General features: G+C 39.9%; 2 protein-coding genes across 4 annotated transcripts in view; one reads left to right on the top strand and one right to left on the bottom strand.

The window, feature by feature from the left end:
- LOC311040204 (kinesin-like protein KIF21A) overlaps positions 1–21,046 on the top strand; it is a 65,628-nt gene extending 44,582 nt beyond the window's left edge. For 2 of the 3 annotated variants that reach the window (XM_084050328.1, XM_084050326.1), the window contains 18 exons: positions 360–504; positions 1,592–1,768; positions 2,683–2,784; positions 4,086–4,251; positions 5,343–5,363; positions 8,187–8,241; positions 9,091–9,145; positions 9,385–9,572; positions 11,131–11,328; positions 13,098–13,130; positions 13,749–13,885; positions 14,623–14,707; positions 15,008–15,097; positions 15,474–15,632; positions 16,271–16,388; positions 17,355–17,525; positions 18,391–18,599; positions 18,719–21,046. In XM_084050328.1, coding sequence (XP_083906454.1) covers positions 360–504; positions 1,592–1,768; positions 2,683–2,784; positions 4,086–4,251; positions 5,343–5,363; positions 8,187–8,241; positions 9,091–9,145; positions 9,385–9,572; positions 11,131–11,328; positions 13,098–13,130; positions 13,749–13,885; positions 14,623–14,707; positions 15,008–15,097; positions 15,474–15,632; positions 16,271–16,388; positions 17,355–17,525; positions 18,391–18,599; positions 18,719–18,761 — 2,152 coding nt within the window. In that variant the 3' untranslated portion in view covers positions 18,762–21,046. The remainder of the gene's footprint in view (positions 1–359; positions 505–1,591; positions 1,769–2,682; positions 2,785–4,085; positions 4,252–5,342; positions 5,364–8,186; positions 8,242–9,090; positions 9,146–9,384; positions 9,573–11,130; positions 11,329–13,097; positions 13,131–13,748; positions 13,886–14,622; positions 14,708–15,007; positions 15,098–15,473; positions 15,633–16,270; positions 16,389–17,354; positions 17,526–18,390; positions 18,600–18,718) is intronic. The other variant, XM_084050327.1, reaches the window with a different exon arrangement.
- A 4,637-nt stretch (positions 21,047–25,683) lies between these two features.
- The window catches only part of LOC311039625 (GTPase IMAP family member 7-like), a gene marked incomplete at its 5' end in the record, with an annotated part of 1,114 nt that continues 1,074 nt past the window's right edge, over positions 25,684–25,723 (bottom strand). The window contains one exon of the mRNA XM_084049563.1: positions 25,684–25,723. This exon is cut by the window's right edge and continues 1,074 nt beyond it.

Genomic DNA, 25,723 nt, shown 5'->3' with positions numbered 1-25,723 from the left:
TTGAAAATTCGTGAAAATGTGTGCAAATCTTTGAATATATATATTTTTAAAGCGAACATTTGTAACTCAAATCTTTGCTTCTGGGGGGTCCCTGGAACAAAATATTTTGATGGGGGTCCGCGGCCAAAAACATATAATTTTGGGGCTCCTTAACATGAAAAAGATTGAGCTCCACTGATATAGAAACATACGTTTTTCAGAAAACTGTTGAGATTTAGGAGACATGTAGAACCGGCTTCAGGTCTCAATGGGTTAAATGTACTGTGGCTGCCGTTGAACTATAGAAGTTCTCAAGACATTTGTTGACGCTGCAGTCGTCCAATGACATGGGATGGTCTTTGTCGTCCTTGTCCCTTCAGGAGGTCTGTGGGATCAGTGGGCGGTGTCCCCTCCACGAGGACGGCCCGCGCCAAGTGGCAGTCCCTGGAGAGACGCATCAGTGACATCATCATGCAGAGGATGACTCTGTCCAACATGGAGACCGACATGAACAGGTTACTCAAGGTCAGTGGTGGAAAAAGTACTCAACATTTTTACTTAAAGGACAACTTTGGTTTTTTACAACCAAGTTTTATATTTTAGCTTGTAATTAAAGTAAATAAAAGATGAGAGTTTTTTTTTTTTCATTCACTGCTTTCTATAGTTTTAGCAATTTTCACGATATTTTTTACAGTGGGCGGGGGCATTCTGTCCGGTGGCTAAATATGCCTTTTTTACACAATAAAAAAGGTCCTGTGGTCTTTGATGGCCAGATGTGAGTTATTGGGGGCTAGAAACAAGCTTCTGTAAATACTAAGAAAGAAAACGCTGGGTTATTGTGTAAAAAAATACATATTTAACCACTGGACAGAATGCCCCCGCCCACTAGACACACACTGTAAAAAATATCGCGAAAATTGCTAAAACTATAGAAAGCAGTAAATTAAAAAAATGTAACACTCATCTTTTAATTACTTTAATTACAAGCTAAAATATAAACCTTGGTTGTAAAAAACCAAAGTTGTCCTTTAAAGGGATATTTCACTTTCAAAAAAATGTTTGGGTCATTTTATCATATACTCAGGCTTTTGTGAGCCCCCCAGACAGTTTTTAAGTTGCTTGATTCAGTATTTAGATATTTGATATTCACGCCCCCTTCCTATACAAAACCATTATAACTTCAAGCTCCATTTTTAACATGTTCGATTCATCAAAAACACCCGTCCTTGGTTCTGGTGACTCATCATGCCCTCCTAATACGTGAGGGAGCCGTGTTTTTTCGATTACTTTTTTCATTTAAAAAAATGGCAAAAATAGCAAAAGTAACAGATCTAAAACGACGCGTTTCGAGCTTGCAGATCTGCTACTTTTGATGCTTTTGTGTGACGCTGTAGTGTGATAAAGTAGGGCGTTAATTTACGAAAAAACAAAAAGTTAGAATAAGGGGATAAGAGCTTTCTGCCCGACAACAGCGATATATAGCAACAACTAAAATGATACCGAGGCGTTCCCAGCTTGAAAGGTACAACAAGGTATAGGTGTAACAGTTCATGTTTTTTTTATGGAAACCTCTTCCTTCCTCTCCCTCTTTCCCTCCTCTCCTCTCCTCCAGCAACGTGAGGAGTTGACCAGGAGGAGGGAGCGCGTGTCCAGGAAGAAGGAGAGGACGATAGAAGGAGCAGACTCCGCCCTCAGCGAGGAGATGGAGTCTCTGAGCGCCAACATCGACTACATCAACGACAGCATCGCCGAGTGCCAGGCCAACATCATGCAGATGGAGGAGGCCAAGGTTGGGCCTGTCGCAATTGCTACATAATCGCCTTATCGCTATTGTTTGAGATCACTGCAATTATTTTGCATATATGCATTTGCATAATCGTCATAATCGTTTCCATGTTGACAGATTTTTATATGTTTTCAAATGTTTTCAACAATAGTGGAAATAGCAGATCTACAAGCTCACAATGTGTCGCGATGCGACACGTTGTGAGCTTGTTTTTCCACTATTAATCAGTGGCGTCAGTTCAGCAAAAGCTAGGGTATGGCAGCATGCACGCGACCTCATGCACGCGCAGCTGCAATAGCCTGCCATACCCAATTGACGCCCCTGCTATTAATGTTCTTTTGAAAGTATAAATAATGTAATTTCTTTGTATGTTTAGGTCATCTGCCCTGTGCAACTTCAAATCCTAAAAGCCAAACAGAAATGTAATTTTTATTCATATATTCCAGTGTTCAACGACACAATGAAATCTTTTATCGCAATTATTTGAGTGACAATTAATCGTCAGGTAAATTCTTTTCATCGTGATTATAACCCTACTCTCAAAGCAGGGCTTCACAAACCTTTTCAGCTCAAGACCGAAAAGGGAAATGTTGTTATTTTGTAAAGCGTTTTAATTTTGATTTTAATTTCAGTGAGCTAACTTTTTATTTTTCCTATTCGTTTTCGTTATACATTCCCCCCCCCCCCCCCCCCCCCCCAGTTTTAGTTAACTATATTAACTCTAGCTACCACTTTTGTGACTTGTTAGGCTTTACTCGGTCACTTGCCAGGAGGTTCCTAGAGGTATAATAACAATCTAAAACCAGAATGAATTATTAGCTAAACGTACTGTATGCTGCTGTGCTGTCTGATATACCCTCTGAGATAATGTGCTGTGCTAATGCTAATCTTACTAAAAGTCCTGTTATGGTCTGCAGGAGGAAGGCGACACAGTGGATGTTACCCTGGTGATCAACTCCTGCAGTCTGTCAGAAGCCAGATTCCTGCTGGGACATTTTATGTCTCTGGCCATCAGCAAGGTACAATACCAGGACCCGTGAGAACCAATGATTTAACCACTTAATCCCTCTATACTACTTCAACTGGTCAAACTGACCTGATATGGCTCTGTACCGAGATGCACAGTTTTTCCCTCGACGAGTCTACACCATATCTCTTCGTCATAAATAGCCAATAGCCGATCTACAATTTTTGGTGAATGTTCCCCCCAGAATAGGGATGTTGGGGTTCAAATGGTTAAAGGGAGGGTAAGTGATTTTCTTTGGTTAAAATAAGTGTTAAGTAGCTCTATATTCTGATAGTAATCATTGCTATAGAGTGTTTGTTCAGTAAGAGGAGTCTCTCCATGTCTCTCCACCTCTTTATTAAACAGAAAATGCATTTTCAGGTCGGGATACCAATTGTATCCAATCAGGATAGAGAACTCAGTCAGGATACAGATTAAACAAGTGAAATTGGAAGTGATGACACTAAGAAATGAGCACACAAAATTGGACTGGAACTGGAACGCTGATAAATGGGTACTCTCTCCAGTCCTGATTGGCTGAAATTTTGAAACCTGAAAACCTGAAAATGTATTTTCTGTTCATTAAAGAGCTGGAGAGACAGGGATACTCCTGTTACTGAACAAACACTCTATAGCAATGATTACTGTCAAAATATAGTGCTTTAACCTTTACCTTTTGTTTTAATCAAAACATATCACTTACCCTACCTCTAACTGTCTGATATTTTTGCCGCACGACACCCTTTATGTCAGTTGTTCTTCTCAAACCTTTTTATGTCAAGGACCACCTTTATTGATATATATTTGGCCACAAACCCGATCTGAAAATATGATGTGCCAGGGTGATGTAAAAAATAAATAAAACTGTCCAAATATTTTCAAGATTTATTGGAAATGGCAGATCTACAAGCTGACAAACGTGTCACATCAGGACGCGTTGTGTGCTTGCCTTGTAGATCGGCTTTTCAAATAGCCGATGTATGTTGAGAGCTGAAGTGGTTGAACAGATTTTTATGCTATACTGTATTATCTCGTCTCTGTCGGGTGGAAACCTCATTATGTCCAAAACTGTTACTTTTCAGGACTCAAATTCAAAAATATCAAAAGTAGCAGATCCAAAGGCTTGAAACGTGTCGCTTGTAGATCTGCTACTTTTGATGTGACGCTGCAGTACGATCAAGTTAGGGTATTAATTTACAAAGAAACACAAAAAGTTAATATATGGAGATAGGAGGTTTCCTTTTTAGGACCTCTGGGGGTCCCCCACAGACCCCACATTGAGAAGCACTGCTGTAAGTGAGTGTGTGCCTCCAGGGTCTCCAGGCGGCGCAGAAAGAGTCCCAGGTAAAGGTGATGGAGGGCAGGTTGAAGCAGACGGAGATCAACAACGCCACCCAGAACCAGCTGCTCTTCCACATGTTGAAGGAGAAGGCCGAGGTCAACCCCGAACTGGACGCTCTGCTGTGCAACACCCTGCAAGGTAACACACACATGCACGCACACACACACACGCGCACGTACGTACACACACACGCGCACACACACACTGAATCATCTTTTCTCTCATTGCTTGGATCTACACTTTATTGTACAGCTTTTGTTTTATTTTACAGTTTTCCTGTAAAGGTTACGAGAGAAAACCGCTGTGAGTTGATGGGGGAATTAGTGCATTAATTCAAAGTTAACTTTAATTATAAAGTAATCCGATTAAAGTGAAGCAGTAATGTTCTTTGCGCTACATAATCAGATGTTGGAGCTTAATTTTTGTGTTATTATAGATTATTCTTTACCGAATTCCCAGATTGGGCGGAGCCTAACCGGTTTGCGTCACCTCCGTGCGCAAGCTTGTGAGTCGAGCCCATCGGTCGAAACCGTTCGTTCGTGACAGTGGCCCCACGCCGTTTTAAGCTGCAGTACCTATGAATGACCAGCATGTCCAATGCACTTCAGTGCAACCTCTGGGTTCTGGGGGCTTGACTTCTATGGGGTCGTTGAGTCATACTTTGTGATGGACTTTGCCAGCTATGGGATCTTTGAGAGGGACTTTTTGAGCTACAGCTGTGACATAGGTTGGAATAGGTTAAATATATTATAACATTAAGACCTGAGGCCAATTCTACAGTTTCCCGAAAAAAAAACTTACATTGATATATCAGTGGAGCTCAAACCTTTTCATGTCAAGGACCCCCAAAATGTTGTTCCAGGGACCCCCAGAAGCAAATATTGGAGTTAAAAGTGTTCGCTTTGATAAAAAAATATATATATTCAAAGATTTGCCGATCTACAAGCTCACAACATGTCGTTGTGACTGTGAATTTTCGCTGAACGTTTCCCCCTTGAATAGTGAGACAAGGGTTCATGCGGTTAAACTGTGTGTGCTCTGCCAAAGAAACATGCTTCATAAAAATTAAAAAAAAGTAATATAGTAGGCATAAAGTCACATTGTCAAGAAAACAAACTGCAGAATAAAGTGTGATCCATCTCTCATCTTTGGTTTGAACTTTCATTTGTATTGTTTTTGTTTGTCGTTTGTTTCTCTCTTTTTTTTTTGTTGTGTTGACCTGTATTCAGAGTTAGGTTACATGTCGGCAGGTGAGTAAACAGAATCCACAGCACGTTGTCAGCTGCACTGTATATGTGACACAGCATGGCAGACACACACTACAAGATTGACACCAAACGGACCTCCCCCACGTAAAAAAGCAACCTGTTTTCAACAATCTAGATTCTAGAGTCAAGGTTTCATGAGAGGTTCGTCCGCAGAACTGGAATTGGATAGAAACGGTACCTGAGCGTAGTGTTACCCTGAGCGCTGTAAAAGTGTCCTTCTGAATAGGGCTGCAACTGTCGATTATCTTCCTAGCGCTTATTCTCTCAATTCTTTTTTTTGATTTTTGATTTTTGATGATTCAATCGATGCGAAAACAATTCTTTATGATATATTAAATTGATTTGTATGATTAACCTTTTAAGCCATATTTTATACTTTGTCATACAGTACAACGGTGTTGTGCAAAAATATTAAATTAGCCAAACTCACATGATACACCGCAACATGTGAGTTTGTATATCGTTGCTTTTTTGTTTTGTTTTGTAAAATAACGCCCTACTTGATCACACTACAGCGTCACACTTAAGTATCAAAAGTAGCAGATCTACACGCTCGAAACGTTTTTGAGCTTGTAGATCTGCTACTTTTGCAGTTTTTGAATTTGAATCCCGAATCCTAACAGTTTTGGACTTAATGAGGTTTCCACTTGACAGAGACGATATGTTCTATTTTCAGATTTAATCATTATTTTTTTGTTCTGGTTGTTGTTGAATTGTTTAAATTGAGTGGTTTGATTAACTGTGAACCTCGAGAACTAGCTACAGACAGAAGAAAATAACACACGTTCCTTGATAAAACACTGCTGTGTTTAATTAATGAATTAAACACAGCAGTTAGTTCGCTGTGGTTTAATTAATTAATTAAACCACAGCGAACCCATGCCTAAACCTAAACACATTAATCTTGTGTAACTTCATGAAAATTAAACACATGCCTAAATTTTACCAATGCTAATAGTGCCTAATCATAACTAAAATTAAGGAATTGCTTGATTGATTGACTAATTAATGAATTAATGAATTAATTTAACCTACGTTTAACCATACTAACATCCCTAACTAAAATGTATGCATTAAAGCTGCAATCTCAGGACTTATTTGAATTAAACCATTATTGTAACCATTCTGTATGGTAGAGTATGTTAATACAATATATGTATGTATGTGCAGTGGTTGGATTTGGTCTGCCTACTCTTCCATTTAACCTTGGTATCTCAATGTTGGACATATTATCAGCCCATATACTTATGCCCCTAGTAGCTATAGGCTGGGTAAATGCAAAAAAATCGAATATGTGCACATACAGTGACAAAAAAAACACCCCAAGGAGTGAGGACTATTCTATCTATCTTCTTTCTATAGGCAAAATGTTGGCAGTTTCCAAAATTGGTTGAAAATAGCCGATCTACAACATCACAATCGGTTATTTTCCAAATATTTTTTTTGTTAAGTGGTTCAGTGTTTAAATCAACAAACCTGTTCTATACAATTCCAGCTCTATGGACAACAGTGTTATTAGCTGTTAGGATCAATTTTATTTGATGCTACTGACTTCATATCGGACAGTGTGATTATGGGTCCAATTAGCTGGACCCATTGGTCTAATTGGTGGTTAATTGGTTCAGGAAGTCTTGCAGTCTGTGTCCTAAGTCCTAAACCTCCCCCCCCGGTAAAACTAACCCAGTTGAAGTACTGTAATGCCCGACTTACACTTTGTCGTACGACGGTGTGACATGCCGTTGCGTGACACTGTAATACGACAAAGTATAAATGAAGCATAACATAACACTGCCTTGCTGTGCATGAGGAGTTCTGTTCTGTTACTGTCCTCACTAAGCTTTGATGCCCATTTTAATGTTTTCTCATTTTTTGTATTGTTCTCTGCCTATCTGTCTCACTATAATTTCCCCTCTCTCTTCCTTCTCTCTTTCTGTGTCTCTCTATCTCTCTCTTCCTCGCTCTTGTACGTACGTTACTGTGCATTCAGCCTTTATTTATTTACAGTTACAAATGCCTTGAATATACCAAACACCATAAATGCCATACTTTTCATTACACTTCTCACCGACATGAAAACTGATGAGATCTTATGTTCGCTTTCTAACGTTATACTGACCTCAGTGTTGTTTTTGCTGTAATATTCACATCCGCATGTCTGCTGTCTGTCCTTTCTGTCAAGCAACGCAAACATTGTTTATTCACTGTTCATATTAAACTCATATAGAGTATGAGCCCGACCCATGTATCAGTATGGCCGACATAAATCGGCAATTATGCAGCTTGTCGTGTTATCTGATTTTTAACTTCTTTCAACCTGGTCTCTCTATTTTGAGAAGGTCATTATTACCGGTAAAAGTTTTCAAAAATTACATATTGTGAGCTAGATGCAGAGTAAAGAAAGTCTTTAATAGAGCTTGATTTCAGTTCAGTTTGTGTGTATGTACATACTTGTTTGCTGGTTGATTGTTTAATTAAAGTTAGATGTTCTTTTCATATTTTGAAATAGTACTTAATCTGTCTAAGGTTGTTTGTGTTTATTTGTATTTATTTGTTTGCTTATTATTATTATTATTATTAAGTTAAATGTTCTCAATTAGAAACTTTAAGCAAATCTAAGTTTTTCAAATTGGTTTAGATGGTCAGGACTCTCCATAGCACACCAAAACCTGGTATCGGTCGGGCTCTAATAGAGAATACATCACTTTAGTGAACATACATGTAGACTGTTGCACAAATACAGTTGGGTACTGTACTGTTTGTGTGATTGGTTAAATGTGTGTTTGTTTGTGTGTTCTCTTGGTGCAGAGAATGGAGATGAGAGTAGCAGTGATGAATCCATGAGTCCTTCCACAGACGGCAGGTAAATACTTACAGAGGGCGGCGGATGTAGATGATGAGTGGCCCAGTCTAATGTGTGAAAGTGTCCCTGAGCAAGAGACACTTAAAGGAGCATTCTCAACCTTATCTTCATATAATTGGTCCTCACTCAATGCTCATTATAAAATGGCTCACTATTGGGCACTCACAGTTCAGAAACCTGCCTACCAACGACATGATCGATGGGCATTCCAAGAAAATAGAAAACCTACAGCCATTCTCTTCCTGGAAGGTTAGCATGCTGAAACAGAAGAAGGTTACTTATACTTATATTAAAGGTTACTTCTTATATTAAAGGTACTAGAGGTTCGGGCCACGTAGGCAAACCTGCCTACTGATGATGTCACTGGTAGGCATGCTGTCCACAGCCCCCCCTCAGAGACCCTGATCAATTACACAATGTCTGTCTACTCACTCTGCATCTCAGAGGTGGGTTTGGACAGTTCAAAAACCTGCCTACCAATGACATCATCGGTGGGGTTTCCAAGCTAATGGAAACTACAGCCTTTCTCTTCCTGGAAAGTTAGCACATTGAAATAGAAACATCAATACAAATAAATAAAAATAGAAATGGTGTGGCTCCAATGTGGATCACTGACTTCATGTGATACATACAGCCAATTAAAATCCATCCGGATTTACTGGACATCACGTTCAACATCTCAGTTACGTTCACATCATTATCATTATACTTATTTTTTAATTATAGAAATCATTCTCGGTGTGGGCGGCCTTTAAGCCCACAAATCTAGCTTGGATTGTGTACTTTCATATCAAATAAGGAATGCAAAGCCTTTTTTGAAATGTTGCTGAAGATATTGGTCTCTTTCAGCACGCTGGCATCAGATCTGATGAAGCTTTGTGGTGAATCCAGACCCAGGAGTAAGGTAGGACATTAAGCTTACAGACAGTGTTTGTCATGACTTGTCAAGCCCGAAAATAGCTTTTCTACCAGCTCACAATGCGTGGCATCGCAATGCAACACTCTGTGAGCTTGTAGATCTGTTCATTTAGCTATGTTCTGTTTTATATACTGTATATCGTTGCTGTCGAGCAGAAACCTCTTATCTCCATATTTTAACTTTTTGAAATGACTGTCAACTGCCCCCCCCCCCCCCCCCCACAGGCGCGTAGGAGGACCACCACGCAGATGGAACTGCTGTATGCCAGCACCGGGGACCTGACTGGTGACTCCCCCCCGACAGGGGACTTCTCTGCCCCCATGCCGCCCCTCACTGAGCCCCCGGAGGTACCCCCAGGGGACCTGCAGGGACCTCTGGACCCCTCATCGCTCTCTACACGGATAGCTGGCATGTAAGCAAAGAGTTCAACACATCCCCTTATGGATATAATAGACCATACACTTTGGTTGTATGCACGCTGTACACATTTAAGCTTGTATTAACCCATTGAGACCTGAAGCCGATTCTACATGTCTCCTAAATCTCAACAGTTTTCTGAAAAACCTATGTTTCTATATCAGTGGTGCTCAATCTTTTTCATGTCAAGGACCCCCAAAATGATATGTATTTGGCCGCGGACCCCCATCAAAATAGTTTGTTCCAGGGACCCCCCAGAAGCAAAGATTTGAGTTAAAAATGTTCGCTTTAAAAATATATATATTCAAAGATTTGCACACATTTTCACGATTTTTTTCAAAAATAGCAGATCTACAAGCTCGTAGCGCGGCACTCGGTGCCGCGCTATGAGCTTGTAGATCTGCTATTTTTGAATAGCCCAAAGTGTAAAATAATGCTTTTTAGCTCAAATCTCAAAATGACACAGTTCCAGGTCTCAATGGGTTAAGTTTGCAGGAGTAGGGCTTCTAAATCATGATTTTTTTTTTTGCTTCACAACTTCGTAATGAAGAAACTTGGTGATTCATTCAAACACCTTACTTAAGTCAGCTATTGGGGAGCATACCTATGTATCCCTCAACCCCTATGTTCCCTAAACCCTACCCTAACCTTAACCCCAGCCATAACCCCAAACACAACCTAACCAAAACCCTAAACATGAAGCATTATGGATCACCCCAGCTGGTTGCACCTTGCTCTCATCACCTCACCAAAATGTAAAGCATCTCCAATGAATCAAATACTCTTTCATCCAATCTGTACGGTAGAGTATGTTAATACAATATACAGTTGTAACTGGCACATCTGCAGTGGTTGGAGGTGCTCTCCCTACTCTTGGCTGAAATCATTTGAGTCCTAACCGTACTATCCTATTTTCATTTATACATTTGTAACTCTGCGAGTGCACAAAATGTTACATTTGTACACTCTCAGAGTTAAATTATCACTGATTTGACTGTGAACTAGTACAGGTGTTCTTGTCGAGATGAACAGCATACGTGTGCATGTATCAGGACATTTAACCCATTCAATCTGGGAACGCATCTGTGTCATTTTAGATTTTTAGCTATACAACCATTATTTTATACTTTGGCTATTCAAAAATAGCAGATCTATTTGTAGATCTGCTATTTTTGAACATTTTTGAACATTAAGTGCAAATCTTTGAATACGTATATTTTACTAAAATCTTTGCTTTTTATAATATGTATTCAAAGATTTGCACAAACATTTTTCAAGATTTTTTCAAAAATAGCGGATCTACAAGCTCGTAGCGCGGCACTCGATGCCACGCTATTAGCTTGCAGATCTGCTATTTTTGAATAGCCAAAGTATAAAACAATGGTTAATATCGGTTATACAGTAGCTCAAATCCTAAATGACACAGATGCGTTCCCGGATTGATGTTAACCCAAGGCAGAACAAACAAACAAGCCTCAATCTAACAAGTTCAATTCTTTCTACTTGTATGTGAAAACGCATGCGTGCGTGTGTCCATGTGTGCGTGCGTGCAGTTCTGGAGCCCGGTCACCCACGGGCTCTGAGAGGCTGTCGGCGGAACGTTCGCCCATCACCCGCAGGAGGCTGCTGGATCGAGGAGCGTACGCCAGCACACACATCCCAGTGCAAACGCACATACCCGTACCCGTACCTGCAACGCCCCCTGCTGTCTCTGCAGAACCCAAGACCAAGACCACAGAATACAAACCACCGTAAGAAGCCTTTTCAATGATACGTTAGGCTTGTCACAAGTACAATTACGATAAGCAGTGGTGGAAAGTAACTAAGTACATTTACTTAAGTACTGTACTTAAGTAGAATTTTGAGGTATTTGTACTTTACTTGAGTATTTCCAATTTCCAATACTTTTACTTCTACTCCACTACATCTCAAAGGCAAATATTGTACTTTTACTCCACTACATTTATTTGAAAACTTTAGTTACTAGTTACTTTTCAGATATAAACTATGACATAATGAAACATACATTAACCACTTTAGCCCTATTTTATACATAGGCTATTTGAAAATAGCAGATCTACAAGCTCACAACGCGTCGCACCGCGACGCGTTGTGAGCTTGTAGATCTGCTATTTTCAAATATTTAGTACTTTTACTTTTGGTACTTTAAGTACATTTTGACGCCAATACTTTTGTACTTTTACTCAAGTAGATTTTTTAATTCTAGACTTTTACTTGTAACAGAGTATTTTTATATTGCAGTATTGGTACTTTTACTTAAGTAAAGAATTTGAGTACTTTTTCCACCACTGCGATAAGCATACAACGCGTCGTGATGCTACGCACTGCATGCTTGTAAATCGACTATTTCCGCTATTTTTTTTAGCAATTGTCCGAGTTATTATATATGTCAGTAATTTGTTTGTGTATTATAGTTATTTGTCATATCATGTCCTGTGAAATGTTTGTTTGCAAAGCCTAAAAGCAAAAGAGAAATGTAATATTTATATGTTCCGGTGTTCAATGCCAAAAACACGATCGTTAATCGCAAATATTTATGTGGCAATTAATCGTCAAGTAAAATGTCATCATCGTGGCAGCCCTAACTGTAGTGCTTCTTCGTGATTACTTTTTCGATTAAAGGTGCTGTAAGTGATATTTTTGGGTTAAATTACAAAGCATTTTGTTAAAAGGTTAAAGCTCTATATTGCGATAGTAATCATTGCTATCAAGTATTTCATCAATAACGGGCATCTCCCTGTCTCTCCAGCACTTTAGTAAACAGAAAATACACAGTCAAGGTGCACCGTTGCTCCGAGCCACTCCAAACTTGTCACAGATACTGTTCAGGGGTCTGCCATGACAATGGTCACACCAAAAAAGCCTAAATTGCACACATAGGGAGCTACTGTACATGTACATTGTTTTTATCGGCGCAATATAGATAGATTTGAAGGCCATAAATCCAGTTATTTCTGCATTCTCATTATGTTAATTTTGTCAATAAACCAGCTACTATACAGTATAGTAATGTCATGACTAGAATACGCGCTGTTTCAGCATTATTGACACATTAAGCCGATAAAATAAAAGACACTTACACATCAGATTAGAATACTACAGTAACGTACATTATTATCCAGAAAATAAAAGGTATGTTTAAATATGAAATGCACTGCATCGCACTACAGTATTCAATTGTAGGCGTGTACCGTGTAAGCCTGCATGCAACATTTACTTGGACTGTAACCTGGGAAGCCCTTTTGAAACCCATCCGTCGTTGCTGGAAAAAACGTGCTGCATAATTCATAATGCAGAGTAATTGAGTCAGTGAGTTGTGGCACTTGCATGCTTCTCCGTTGCTCGGCTGGTTCTAACATCTAATGCTTGTCCTGTTTGCTGAAGATAGCGCTAGCAAGTGAAACACCGCGGATTGCAAATTTGAACCTTTGGCAAGTGGCTATAATAAGAGAAGTAGTCACTGGATATTTACTTTTTTTTTGCCTGTTGTTGGTTTCAGAATGGAGGAGTCACGTGTATCTGATGGCCATAGGTAATCAATCATCTTCATTAATTCCATTCAATACTCAATATTCTCTGAACAATTCTCTCTTATTGTCAGTGGCTAGAAAGTAAGGTACATTTACTCAAGTACTGCACTTGAAAACTAATTTGAGGTACTTTTACTTTACATGCTTTACCATTTTTTAAAATAGTTTATACTTCTTTTCCACTACATCTCAGAGGCAAATGATGTACTTTTTACTCTGGTCTAATTATTTGACAGCTTTAGTTACTAGTTTACTACTTTATTTATACAAAACATGCGTTAATACTAATTATAATCCAATATGATTCATGTGAAATTGGCCATTCTGCATAACCTTGAGTATATTTTAATCCCAGTGCTTTTGTACTTTACATTTTTTAATGCAGGACTTTAAACTTACGTTACGTAAAACGTAACGTAAAAGTATATCTAAATCCTTAGTTTTTGCTATATCAGTAGTGCTCAAACCTTTTCATGTCAAGGAGCCCCAAAATGATATGTATTTGGCCGCCGACCCCCAAGTATGGCATTAAGTTAAAATATGGAGATCAGAGGTTTCTGCCCGACAGCGACGATATAGAATGATGCTGATGAGTAATAAGGTCTTTGGTTGTACTTCAGGGGGGTCATCAACCCAGTGTCGCCCCCGAAGAGCAGCCGAGGGGACAAGCTGCAGTGTGTCTCCGTTGCCGAGGGACACACTAAACCTGTCCTCTGTGTGGACGCCACCGATGACCTGCTGTTCACTGGATCTAAAGGTATACGTTCACATGAACACGCACATTCATGAAGCGTTCTGGATTTATTGTGGGAGACCATAGCTGAGTGGTTAGTGAGCCCACCTGGGGGGGCAGAGGCCCTGGTTGTCCCAGGTACGATTCTCTTAAACATGTCCATGTCAAAGACCCCCAAATTAAAGGGATATTTCACGTTCAAACATGTTTGGGGGTCATTTTAAGTACATCTATTAGGGCTTTTGTGAACACCCCAGACAGTTTTTAAGTTGCTTGATTCAGTATTTAGGTATTTGATATTCATTTTAACAGACACACCCCCATCCTATACAAACCCATTGTAACTTCAAACTTTTAACCATGTTAGATTAATTGAAAACACCCGTCCTTGGTTCTGGTGACTGATATTGTCCTTCTAATGTGTGAGGAGGCCGTGTTTTTTCAATTACTTTTTTCTCTCTTTAATCACCCCCCCCCCCCCCAAAAAGAAAAAAGTCCTCACGTATTAGTAGGACAATATCAGTCAGTTAAAATGACCCCAAACATTCTTTGAAAGTGAAATATACCTTTAAATGGTTAGGGTTATGTACATAGAAGATTTGTGTTGTTAAAATGTTTACAAAAATATATAAGAGTTTCAAATTCTTTCAAGATCTTTTGAAAATAGCAGAACTACAACAAGATTTGCCCACAGTTCACAACTCACAGTGTGTGTGTGTGCGTGTGCGTGTGCGTGTGCGTGTGTGTGTGTGTGTTCTCAGATCGTACATGTAAAGTGTGGAACTTGGTAACGGGTCAGGAGATCATGTCTCTGGGTGAACACCCCAGCAGTGTTGTCTCTGTCAGGTAACATATCTACCGTATGTATGTGTGTGTGTCTCTCTGTTTGTCTGTAACATGGTCATGTAAACATTTTGTAACCTTTTGCCTATTTTAGAACACTGACACTTTAAGTCAAAGGTAACTTAGATCAATGGACTGGTGCAATTTATCCACTATAATAAGGTCTCAACTTTTGTCCTCTAGACCTAAAGCTTGTTAACTCTAAATGGAACTCTTAATGCTGACCAAGTATTGCAAAGAGGAACCAATATTGTCCAGTCACAGATAATAATGGACCATGGCTGTGTGTGTTGACGGAGTTAGGTACTGCTCCAGTCTCGTCTTCACCGTCTCAACGGCCTTCATCAAAGTTTGGGACATACGAGACTCTGCAAAGTGTATACGCACACTCACGTAAGTACATACTGTACCTCTAGTTACATACTTACACACTGTACCACTAGTAAAATACTGATAATGGTTTCTGCTGCTACTACTACCAATACTAATAGCATGTGTAGCAAGTGTATATTGTATACATAGTATATTGTTGCTGTTGGGTGGAAACCTTGTATATCCAAAACCGTTCCTTTTTTATTATTATTTTAAGATATTATCATGTATTTAAAATAGTGAATATAACACACTCTATAACGATCTACAAACTAAAAGAAAAGTTTCTAGATCTGCTATTTTCACTACTTTTGTGTGACACTCTTGTATGATGAAGTAGGGCGTTCATTTATGAAAAAAATGATACTAATAATATGGAATTACGTGTGTATTTCAGGTCTTCTGGCCAGGTGAGTCAAGGAGACAGCTGTTCGTCTCAGAGGAGTATGTCCATCCCTCCGGGAGAGAGTCAGATAAACCAGATCGCTCTCAACGCCTCCGGATCCTTCCTGTATGCTGCGGCAGGCAACTCTGTACGCATGTGGGACCTCCAGAAGTAAGACCTCACACACAACCATGCACCTTTATCACTCCATCAATATACAACCTTCGATAGGCTCTATGCACAGCAGCCATATTGGACAGAAATTGGGCCCCTTCCTCGCTTCCTTCACAGGTGTTACCAATGACACTAATGAAGGCTCTGTTCCATTTAGTGTAGCACAGTGGTTCTCAGACTTTTTAATTTCAAGGACCCCCATAACTCTGAGAGTGTACAAATGGAACCAAATGGACCCGGGAGGGTCCATTTGGTTCCATTTGTGCACTCTCAGAGTTACACCCTCTCAAGGAACCATGAGGGTCCCTGGACCACACTTTGAGACCCACTAGTGTTTCCAGTGAGCCAACATGCACAATATCAGCACCCTGACTCTGTTTGACCAGAATGGAACAGAGCCTTCATTAGTGTCATTGGTAACACCTGTGAAGGAAGCGAGGAAGGGGCCCAATTTCTGTCCAATATGGCTGCTGTGCATAGAGCCTATTAATTGGCATAACGACTAAACTAGGGAGAAAAGGGGCAAAGATGATAATAGTAAAAATGTTTGTGTTTTGCAATATCCTGACAGGCCACCAGTGGGCCCCCCGGCCCACAGGTTTTCAGTGGCTGATTGTTTTGTGCTCTCTGTCTAGGTTTGTTTCTACGGGGAAGCTAACGGGCCACCTGGGAGCGGTCATGTGTCTGACAGTGGACCAGGTAGCTAATGGACAGGACACTGTGCTGACCGGCTCCAAAGACCATCACATTAAAGTAGGACTCTCACACACGCACACGCACACCCCCACACACACACACACACACACGCACACACACGCACACACACGCACACACGCACACACGCACACACACACACACACACACACACACACACACACACACACACACACACACACACACACACACACACACACACTTGAAGTCTGCAATCTGTAACTTTTAGGTGTCCTAACTGACACCATCTAACTTTCTCAATGGCAGAATATTATATTATATTTTGTTATATTGTATAACATACTCTGCCATACGGATTGGTAAAACGTTTTATTCATTAAAATAAGGTTTACGGATTGCAGATTTTGCAGTGTACATAACACTTACATGGCGTCCCATTCAAGATGCAGTTGTCCTAGATACTATTTACATTCTACATTCCTGTTATGCCACACACTCCATTATTCACCTTGACTTCACTTTTATTTTGATTTTCTTTTTCATAACAACCTTAATAAAGTCATGTCAAAGCTTTAATCATCTCACAGCTTCATAGTTCTAGCATTGCTTCAATTATGAGTGTACACTCACACACTCATAGATATATAGAGATACCTTTGTATAACCACATGAACCCTAGCCTATTCTGGGCATGTCATAATGAACAAGAACATTTGGCAAAAATAGCCGATCTACAAGCTCACAAATCGCAAGTTGCAAGACGACGCCTTCTAAGCTTGTAGATAGGCTCTTCAGTGAAGATACGGTTGGTGTAGAGGGAAAACGGAGTGGGCCAGGTGCAGACCCCTGGGGGACACTGGTCAACAAAGTATATACTGTAGGGTTTAAGTGGTTCGTTTTTTTCGTGTGTGTGTGTGTGTGTGTGTGTGTGTGTGTGTGTGTGTGTGTGTGTGTGTGTGTGTGTGTGTGTGTGTGTGTGTGTGTGTGTGTGTGTGTGTGTGTGTGTGTGTGTGTGTGTGTGTGTGTGTGTGTGCTTGTCCCCAGATGTTTGAGGTAACAGAGGGGGCCCAAGGCAGCGTCACTCCCAGCTACACGTTTGATCCTGCCCATAACAACGGCATGGAGGCCCTGCTCCTCCAGGGGGACAGTCTGTACAGCGGCTCCAGAGACTACTGCATCAAGAAATGGGACGTGGCCGGCAAACGACTGCTACAGGTACAAGACAAAGATAATAGCTAGTTTCTACAGGTACAAGACAAAGATAATAGCTAGTTTCTACAGGTACAAGACAAAGATAAAAGCTAGTTTCTACAGGTGCACGACAAAGATAAAAGATACTTTCTGCTGTTGCACGACAAAGATAAAAGATACTTTCTGCTGTTGCACGACAAAGATAAAAGATACTTTCTACAGGTGCACGATTTTTTTATTTGAATCAGTAACAGTTTTGGACATGAGGTTTCCACCCGACAGAGACGATTTATTTTGTTAAAACACATGTTTTTTTTGTTAAAAGATTAAAGCACTATTCTGCTAGTAATCATTGCTAAATAGTGTTTGTTCAGTAACAGGGGTTTCTGCATCTCTCCAGCTCTATAATAATAGAAAATACATTTTCAGGTACAGTAGGTGGCCAATCTTCAGCCAATCGGCTATTTATGAACAGCTGAAGTATACAATAGGGTTCACTTTGAGAACCAGTGCTTTAACCCATTCAATTCGGGAACGCATCTGTGTCATTTTAGATTTGAGCAATAACCATTATTTTATACTTCGGCTATTCAAAAATAGCAGATATACAAGCTCATAGCTCTTTGAAAATTGCTTGTAGATCTGCAATTTAAAAAATAAATATGAACATTTGTGCAAATCTTTGAATATATATATTTTTAAAAAGAACATTTGTAACTCAAATCTTTTCTTTGGGGGGGTCCCTGGAACTAAATATTTTGATATGGGGGCCGTGGCCAAAGACATATTATTTTGGGGGTCCTTGACATGAAAATGTTTGAGAATGGGTTAAGCTAGTGTACTATGTGCTCTTAACCACTGACCTAGTATGTACTTGTGCCCACTGCAGCAGTCCTCCAGTCTTCCAGGGCTGTCTCCAGACTGGGTGAGTGCCCTGGCCATGGTACCAGGCAGCCCAATGCTTCTAAGTGGCTGCAGAGGCGGGGTCCTGCGACTCTGGGACACCGACTCTCTGGTGCCCCTAGGGGACGTCAGGGGACACGACAGTCCTATCAACGGCCTGGCCACCAACAGCAGTCACATCTTCAGTGCCTCCGAGTGAGTCGCAAATGCAGCCGTTTCAGCGTCACATTAATATGGAGTCTACAGTTTGTATAATCTTAATATAACTAAAATGGAAATGTGTGTGTGTGTGTGTGTGTGTGTGTGTTAAATAGTGATCGGACGGTGAAGATTTGGCGGGCGGACGGAGTTCGCTGATGCTGACCAATGATCAGGGCCCGAGGACAGTCAATCCACTGATCAGTACGCAAGGACCTTCAGTCCACTGATCTGCAGTCAGTTACAAAGGAAGCTCCCCGGAAATGAGTGACATGACTGTTGTAAACCTTGTGTTTCAAACTATAATGGGTCTTTTGTGTCCCTATAAGGTCAAATTAATGTCTTAAAGACCTAGGTTGGTCTGGGATTTTCCTACTTACCCAGAGTCAGTTAAACTCAGTTAAACACATGGATTTTATGCGGGTGTTTCATTTCTTTTATTATCTCTCTGTGTGAAGTTTCAAAGTATGTTGAACGGCAAGCGTAGCCTACTGTACCACTTCGCTCAATTCAAACACAAGTATAGCAGCTCCTCTGAAAAGTATGGAAATACACCTTTACGCTACCCCAAAGATGGCTGGCTGGTCTTAACAAATCTACACATTCTAATTTATGTCTTAATGAAGGATCTTTTTGCTAATTGCACCAGCAAAGAAATTTGATTACATAAAAAAATAATATCACACAGCTGTTGAACACAATGCATATTTCGGAAAAAAGTGATTCCAAATTATAATGTAATTGTATTTAATATACTTGTGAAAACATTTGTCCACTTTCAACCTGGGCAAAAATAAGTAGTTCAAAATTGCCAATCTACAAGTTACCAACGTGTCGCAACGTGTTGTGAGCTTGTAGATCTGCTACAACATCATTGAACCAAGTATGAAATGGGGCTTTAGTGGTTAAAAAGAATTAAAGCTAGGCTAACATGCACAAAGTAATTAAAGCCTCAGCTTTGCTGAAGGCTTTTTTGAGCGGAGAGGAGCTGCTACTTGACAAGATGTAAAATAAGCTCAGATCAATATTGAACATATCTTCAAACTGCACACTTAATTTATTCTTCATGGCACAAGGTTGTCACTTCAACTCACGTGTGAACCATTGTGAGCTTGAGTATAAGTTATTTTAGGTAAGTGACACGTCACATAGTTGTACTACGTATAACATTTTACCCTGTCATTTGTTGATTAGGGTTCATGTCACTGACTCTGATCTTGCTGCACTTTGTAAGTAGCTCTGGATAAGAGCGTCTGCTACACGCATAAATTGTGAATTATGTCTCTGTTTGTAGGGGGAAATTACAAAAAAAGTACAATAGTCCCCCCAAATCCTTTAAATGATGAATTAATTAATTTGGGTCCTAATGCTAAAAAAGCACCAGAAAAAGAATGAAAGCATTCTCCAAGCTCCACAGGGAGAAGGATAAGCCACAGAATGATTCTGGACCACATGACCCACATGGGTAGGTCTGCAGCTATTCTTTATTTTCTTAGCAATTATTCTATCAATTACTTTTTCCAGTAATCGAGAAGCATTTTATAATCGACAAAAAAATGTGTTGATTTTGTCACTAAATCAATTAGTCTGATTAAGTCCTGTTTTATACTTTGTCGTACGACGGTGTGTCGCTGTGAGCTTTTAGATCTGCTATTATCTCTATTTTTTGTCACCTGTAATGAGATAATAGGATTTTCTTACCCAAAATCAGCTTATTTTATTAAATTATTATTATTTTTAATTTATTTTTAAATAATCAGTTGAATCGATCTACACATGGGACATCTCCTTATGCATACTGTAGAATGCTGCTGCTGACAAGCACTCTGCTGCTGGGAAACAACACCAGTTCTCTGTCCCAACTCGATGTGAGGGACAGAGATCAATGCAAAATAGAGAAGAAATGGAGGGTATTTCTATTATAGGTGTCCAGCAACAACTCTGTGCAAACGCAGAGTTCTGTTTCAGTGTTGTCTTTGAGGGTGTCATTATTCCTCTGCACAGAGCTGAGGGGATGTCATGTATTCTCCTCGACCAGGGACCAAATGACTGCTGTAACTGTATGCGCTGTTGCTTTCCTCAGCTGTCACTGCCAAACCCCCTCTGATAGAAGGAACACAGCAAAAAATCCTTTATGTTAACTTAACTCTGAGAGAGAGAGTGTGCAAATTGACCCTTAATTATTGCTCGGTTGGTTTAGCGCTCGCCTTTTTAATCGCAAGTTTCTGGGTTGATAACCGGCACCGCTGACTCGGCTTATGAGTAGCATGGCTTGAGTAAGACGTGTGGTAAGTACTGTGTTCAGCAAAGATGCTGTATTTAGTTCAGTGCGAAAAGGCAGCCCTGGTCAGCTATATGGGTTTAAACACTTAAACCCCAGCATCTGTATTGTGGGGAAAGCTTTCGCTGAAAATAGCAGATCGACAAACTCAACAACGCAACGCGACGCGTTGTGAGCTTGTCGATCGGCTATTTTCAGCGAAAGCCTTCCCTACAATAACAGAAAACAGAAAACTGATAAAGAGAGTGTTGGGTTTCATTATGATGACGTGGGTTTGATTCACACTAAGTGGATCAATCGCCTAGTTGTCTGTGAGATACAAAGAAACATTCCGTTGTGTACCTAAGACTGTGGTCTGTCTTGAAATTGAAAGCACACTCCTGTACAGGATTCAGAACATGCATTCAGTCCTTTGTTTTCCATGTAAATTGTTTGTATTTATTTGTGAATATTAATCAGTGATTTTTGATTTGATTGATTTACATTTTTTTGATTTTTGTTGTGTGTGTCTTATCTACGGTAGGCCTAATCAATCAACAGCAGTGATTGACGAGCTGTTTTAAGGGAAGGCCTATGGGTATCCATTAGTGACAGAATACTGTATATCGTCAAATTCACAAATAGCCTAAGTTGCAGATCAACAAGCTCAAAACGCGTCGCTTGCAGATCTGCTACTTTTTATGCTTTTGTGTGACGCTGTAGGTCAAAAAACACAAAAAGTGAGAACATGGAGATAACAGGTTTCTGCCTGACAACAACCATGTGGGCTGTACAGAAACGTTTGGCTGGTGTTCCTCATGAGCTGAGGTCTAAATATGAGTGCCTGTGATGAATCCTATACTGTACTGTAGATGGTGGCTACATTAGCACTACCTAATATCGTTGCTGTCAGGCAGAAACCTCCCATCTCCATATTGTAGTTAAATTATTTTAAAGTTGCAGATCCGCAAGCCCGAAAGCTTGAGCTTGTAGATTTGCTACTTTTGCTAAAAAAAAGAATCATACAAATCCAGAACAGTTTTGGACTTGGAGGTTTCCACCCGACAGAGACGATTATGTTTCTTTCTAAAAAAAGCTTTTCTGAATCTTCATGTAATGGGAATGCTCGTCACAGAGCTTTTCTTTTTATAATGGTTTTGTATGCCGCACACATTAATGAACAATGAAACAAATCCCTGAAAAACTAAACCACCCTCTTTGCACAAGGACTTCAATGTTCGTTTTTAAAAAGGAATGCCTTGGACTTTGTTTTACTGTAAGTGTGTAATGATTAGGGGATGTTTAAATATCTCAACCTGGTCGACGAATAAAAAAACAATGGCAATCGTAGCCTACTGCATGTTTCTGCAAACCACTGATATGTTGAATAATGTTGACGTTTCTGAATCAAAACTAAGCTTGCATATCAACGTTTTTCCAGACGTGGACCAATCAATATACAATATTTCTAATATCCAGCATAATGTGCAATTTCAAAGTAGATAACTGATTTTCCATTCTATCTGCATGCAACTCGAACGGCACTGAGTCGTCGGCTAGCTCGAAAGCGATTAGTCGGGTAGAAGTGCTCAGCTAGTCCCTCGCTCAGTCGCATATCACAGGTCCCGAGCCCGCTGCCAGTGCTGTACCTGCCTTGAAAAGTCCAAATTCAGCGTAGGCCCCTTTAAGCCTGATTTGCAGAAACATACTATAGAGAGTATGCACATGCATCACTTTTCCACCGGGACACACCCCCCTCATCTAGACTGAGTGGCAAAACATTGAGCAGCATGGAGCATTGGAGTGTCAGAGTTTGGAAACGCTTGTTGGAAATCACTCACACCCTGATAGGCTCTATGCACAGCAGCCATATTGGACAGAAATTGGGCCCCTTCCTCGCTTCCTTCACAGGTGTTACCAATGACACTAATGAAGGCTCTGTTCCATTTAGTGTAGCACAGTGGTTCTCAGACTTTGTAATTTCAAGGACCCCCATAACTCTCAGAGTTACACCCTCTCAAGGAACCATGAGGGTCCCTGGACCACACTTTGAGACCCACTAGTGTTTCCAGTGAGCCAACATGCACAATATCAGCACCCTGACTCTGTTTGACCAGAATGGAACAGAGCCTTCATTAGTGTCATTGGTAACACCTGTGAAGGAAGCAAGGAAGGGGCCCAATTTCTGTCCAATATGGCTGCTGTGCATAGAGCCTATTGCAAATAATGCAGGAGGCATTATTGAGTTATTGAAAACGAGCGCTTCCAAACTCTGACATCACCCGCACGGAATTTCTTGACAGAAAGTAGCTCATAACATGTCTACGGTGGATTTGGAACAAAAACTTTGCAGATAGAAAGAGGATGATTCAAGCTTTCCGTACAGCTGCCATGTTGGTGAGTTTAACGTTGTTTAATATTTTTTTGCCACTCAGTAGGCGTTCCCGCATAACTTCCGGGTACGATGATGTCACGCATATAGCCTCTATACCAACATTTTTCTTTGCCGATGTGGTTGAATATCTAAACCATGATAAGAGATGGTCGAATTATGCCAAGGAAAGCTTAGGATACTCAAGATCAAACATTTGGAAAGGACAAGAGATACTGCTGTCCCAACAATTCTTTAGCAATATTTGAAAGATGATGGACAATTCGGGCACTTCTTTTGCACGGCTGACCACAGCTTTAATCTGATGTCAAAGCAGACCGTTGTCTGTTACCAGCTTTTTAAAAGGTTGAAACTTGTACCCGATAGATACAGTAGGCCTACATGTCTCAGCGATGCTTTTCTGTCACTGTTTGATCCATCTTTATTGCAAACAATAAGGATAAACAATAAACAGTATAAACAACCAAATGCAAGTACCGGTACCTACTGGTGGTGTTTGAGTGTTCTGCAACTCTCTTTGACCTCTGATCAGATAGGCTTCTTAAAAATCTGAACTGTCCCTTTAGGCCTCAACGTTGGGATTCATTTCTAAATGTACAAATATCTGTAAATCATTAAGTGTTTGTCATGTCCTGAACAAACATTCAACTTTCCAGAATATCACAGGATTCTAATGTCAGATGCCGTTTGGAAATAAATGTCATTTGTCAAATCTATTTTAAAAGTCTGAATCTCTGTGCTCTTATCTTTTTCTTTTTTTGTATTGATATAATACAGATTATTTATATGGTACATAACCACATGATGGCAGTGTTCTATCACTTTGTAAGACATGTAAATTGTAGGCTTTAAGTACTCAAGTTCATACACAAATGATTAGGTTTTTGTTCCACTACTCAAGTATCAGCAATAATAAACAATAAGATAACTAATACATAACGAATAGCAACAATAATAAGCAGTAACAAATAAATAGAGAATAGCACTATTAATAACGGCAAGAAAGTATGGCAGCGATGGTGACAAAGAAAGCATTTATAACAGTATTTATTAGAGCAGGGGTCTTGTGTGTTTCAGTCCAAGGACCCCTTAGCTAAGAGCGAGATGAAGCAGGGACCCCCACTACATATTGTTTAAAATTGTGTTGCAGTTTAAACTTTTTTATATATTTAATAGATAGTATTATTGACTATCATCAGTGTTGTGTAAATTGATGTTTTTTGTTTTGTTTATTTCAGACATTTAACCACTTAAACCTTCAATTATAAACTTGAACTTTGGCTCTGTACTTGGTTTGCTCCTTTTTTCCCTCTGCACCAAACCTCTTTGCCGAAAATAGCCGATCTACAAGCTCCCAACACCTCAGCAGAGATGTTGTGTACTTGTAGATCGTCTATTTTCAGCTAATTTCCCCCTGGCTAGGGTTCAAGTGGTTAATGTAAAAAAGAACATCCTATCACAGAGATTTGGCGGCCCCCCTGCAGTAACTCTGAGGACCCAAATAATAAGCACAGTCATATCAAATATACAAAGTCCAGTATGCATAATGTGCATGATTTACAAAATGTGCAATGGGTAGATGGCACTACGGAAGGCAAGAAATGCTTCTCGTACAGGTGATGCTCTATACATACCTGTATGTTAACAGCTGTGATAATTTTCTGTTTTAGAGAGATGGGACTTAAGTCTGGTACAGTAGCAAATATCAAAATGCTTGCCCCAAAACACAGTCTTATTACTGTCTTGTCTCAATTAAATGTTGCTTTTTAACAATTAAGCAAAATAAGCAAATACATGCAGATTAAGTATTAACAAGGGTGATTTTGCAGGGCCTGTAACACTGATTTGTGCATTGCTGGTCACCTGCAGTCTGGCTGCTGGCATCGTTCATATTCCAGTGCAGTGAGTGCACCTAGCATATAGGCCTACTCTACAGACAGACAGACACTATCATATGGGGGTGAGCAAAGTTTCAATCACAAGGGTTTGGCTGAACATCCAATAGGCCTACTACTACTACTTACATGTCATGTAATGGTTTAAGGGGAGCTGCCCCATTTTCTGACCAGCTCCGACACTGGAGTGACAGTATACTGTAATTGATTTGACCCACTTGCAGCACGCTGTCCTATGTGTAATTATTTATTTGTAAGCACCTGTGTACGATTCCAATAATATAAACTTTTTAAATGGCTTTCATATACTCTTGATATTTTCTTAATAAAAGAAAAATGCAAACAAGACAATTACTTACAAACTAATTCATTTTATTATTCAATCATAACTACATTTCAGATTAACATAATATATCACTATAAGGAAAATGCAGAAAGGTGAACTGAATTCCCCCCTATGGAATCAATAAAGAGCAATCTAATCTGAATGTGTGTTGCTCAATTTAGACACTGCTGTGCAAACACCCTCAAGTTTCATTACTCCAAAATGTATGATTATTCAAGTACATACAGT

Source organism: Gymnoscopelus microlampas (assembly GCF_963454915.1).
Source record: "Gymnoscopelus microlampas genome assembly, chromosome: 23".
Lineage (NCBI taxonomy): Eukaryota > Metazoa > Chordata > Actinopteri > Myctophiformes > Myctophidae > Gymnoscopelus > Gymnoscopelus microlampas.
The sequence above is the reverse complement of the archived record's forward strand: the minus strand, read 5'-3'. Positions and strand labels throughout refer to the sequence as shown.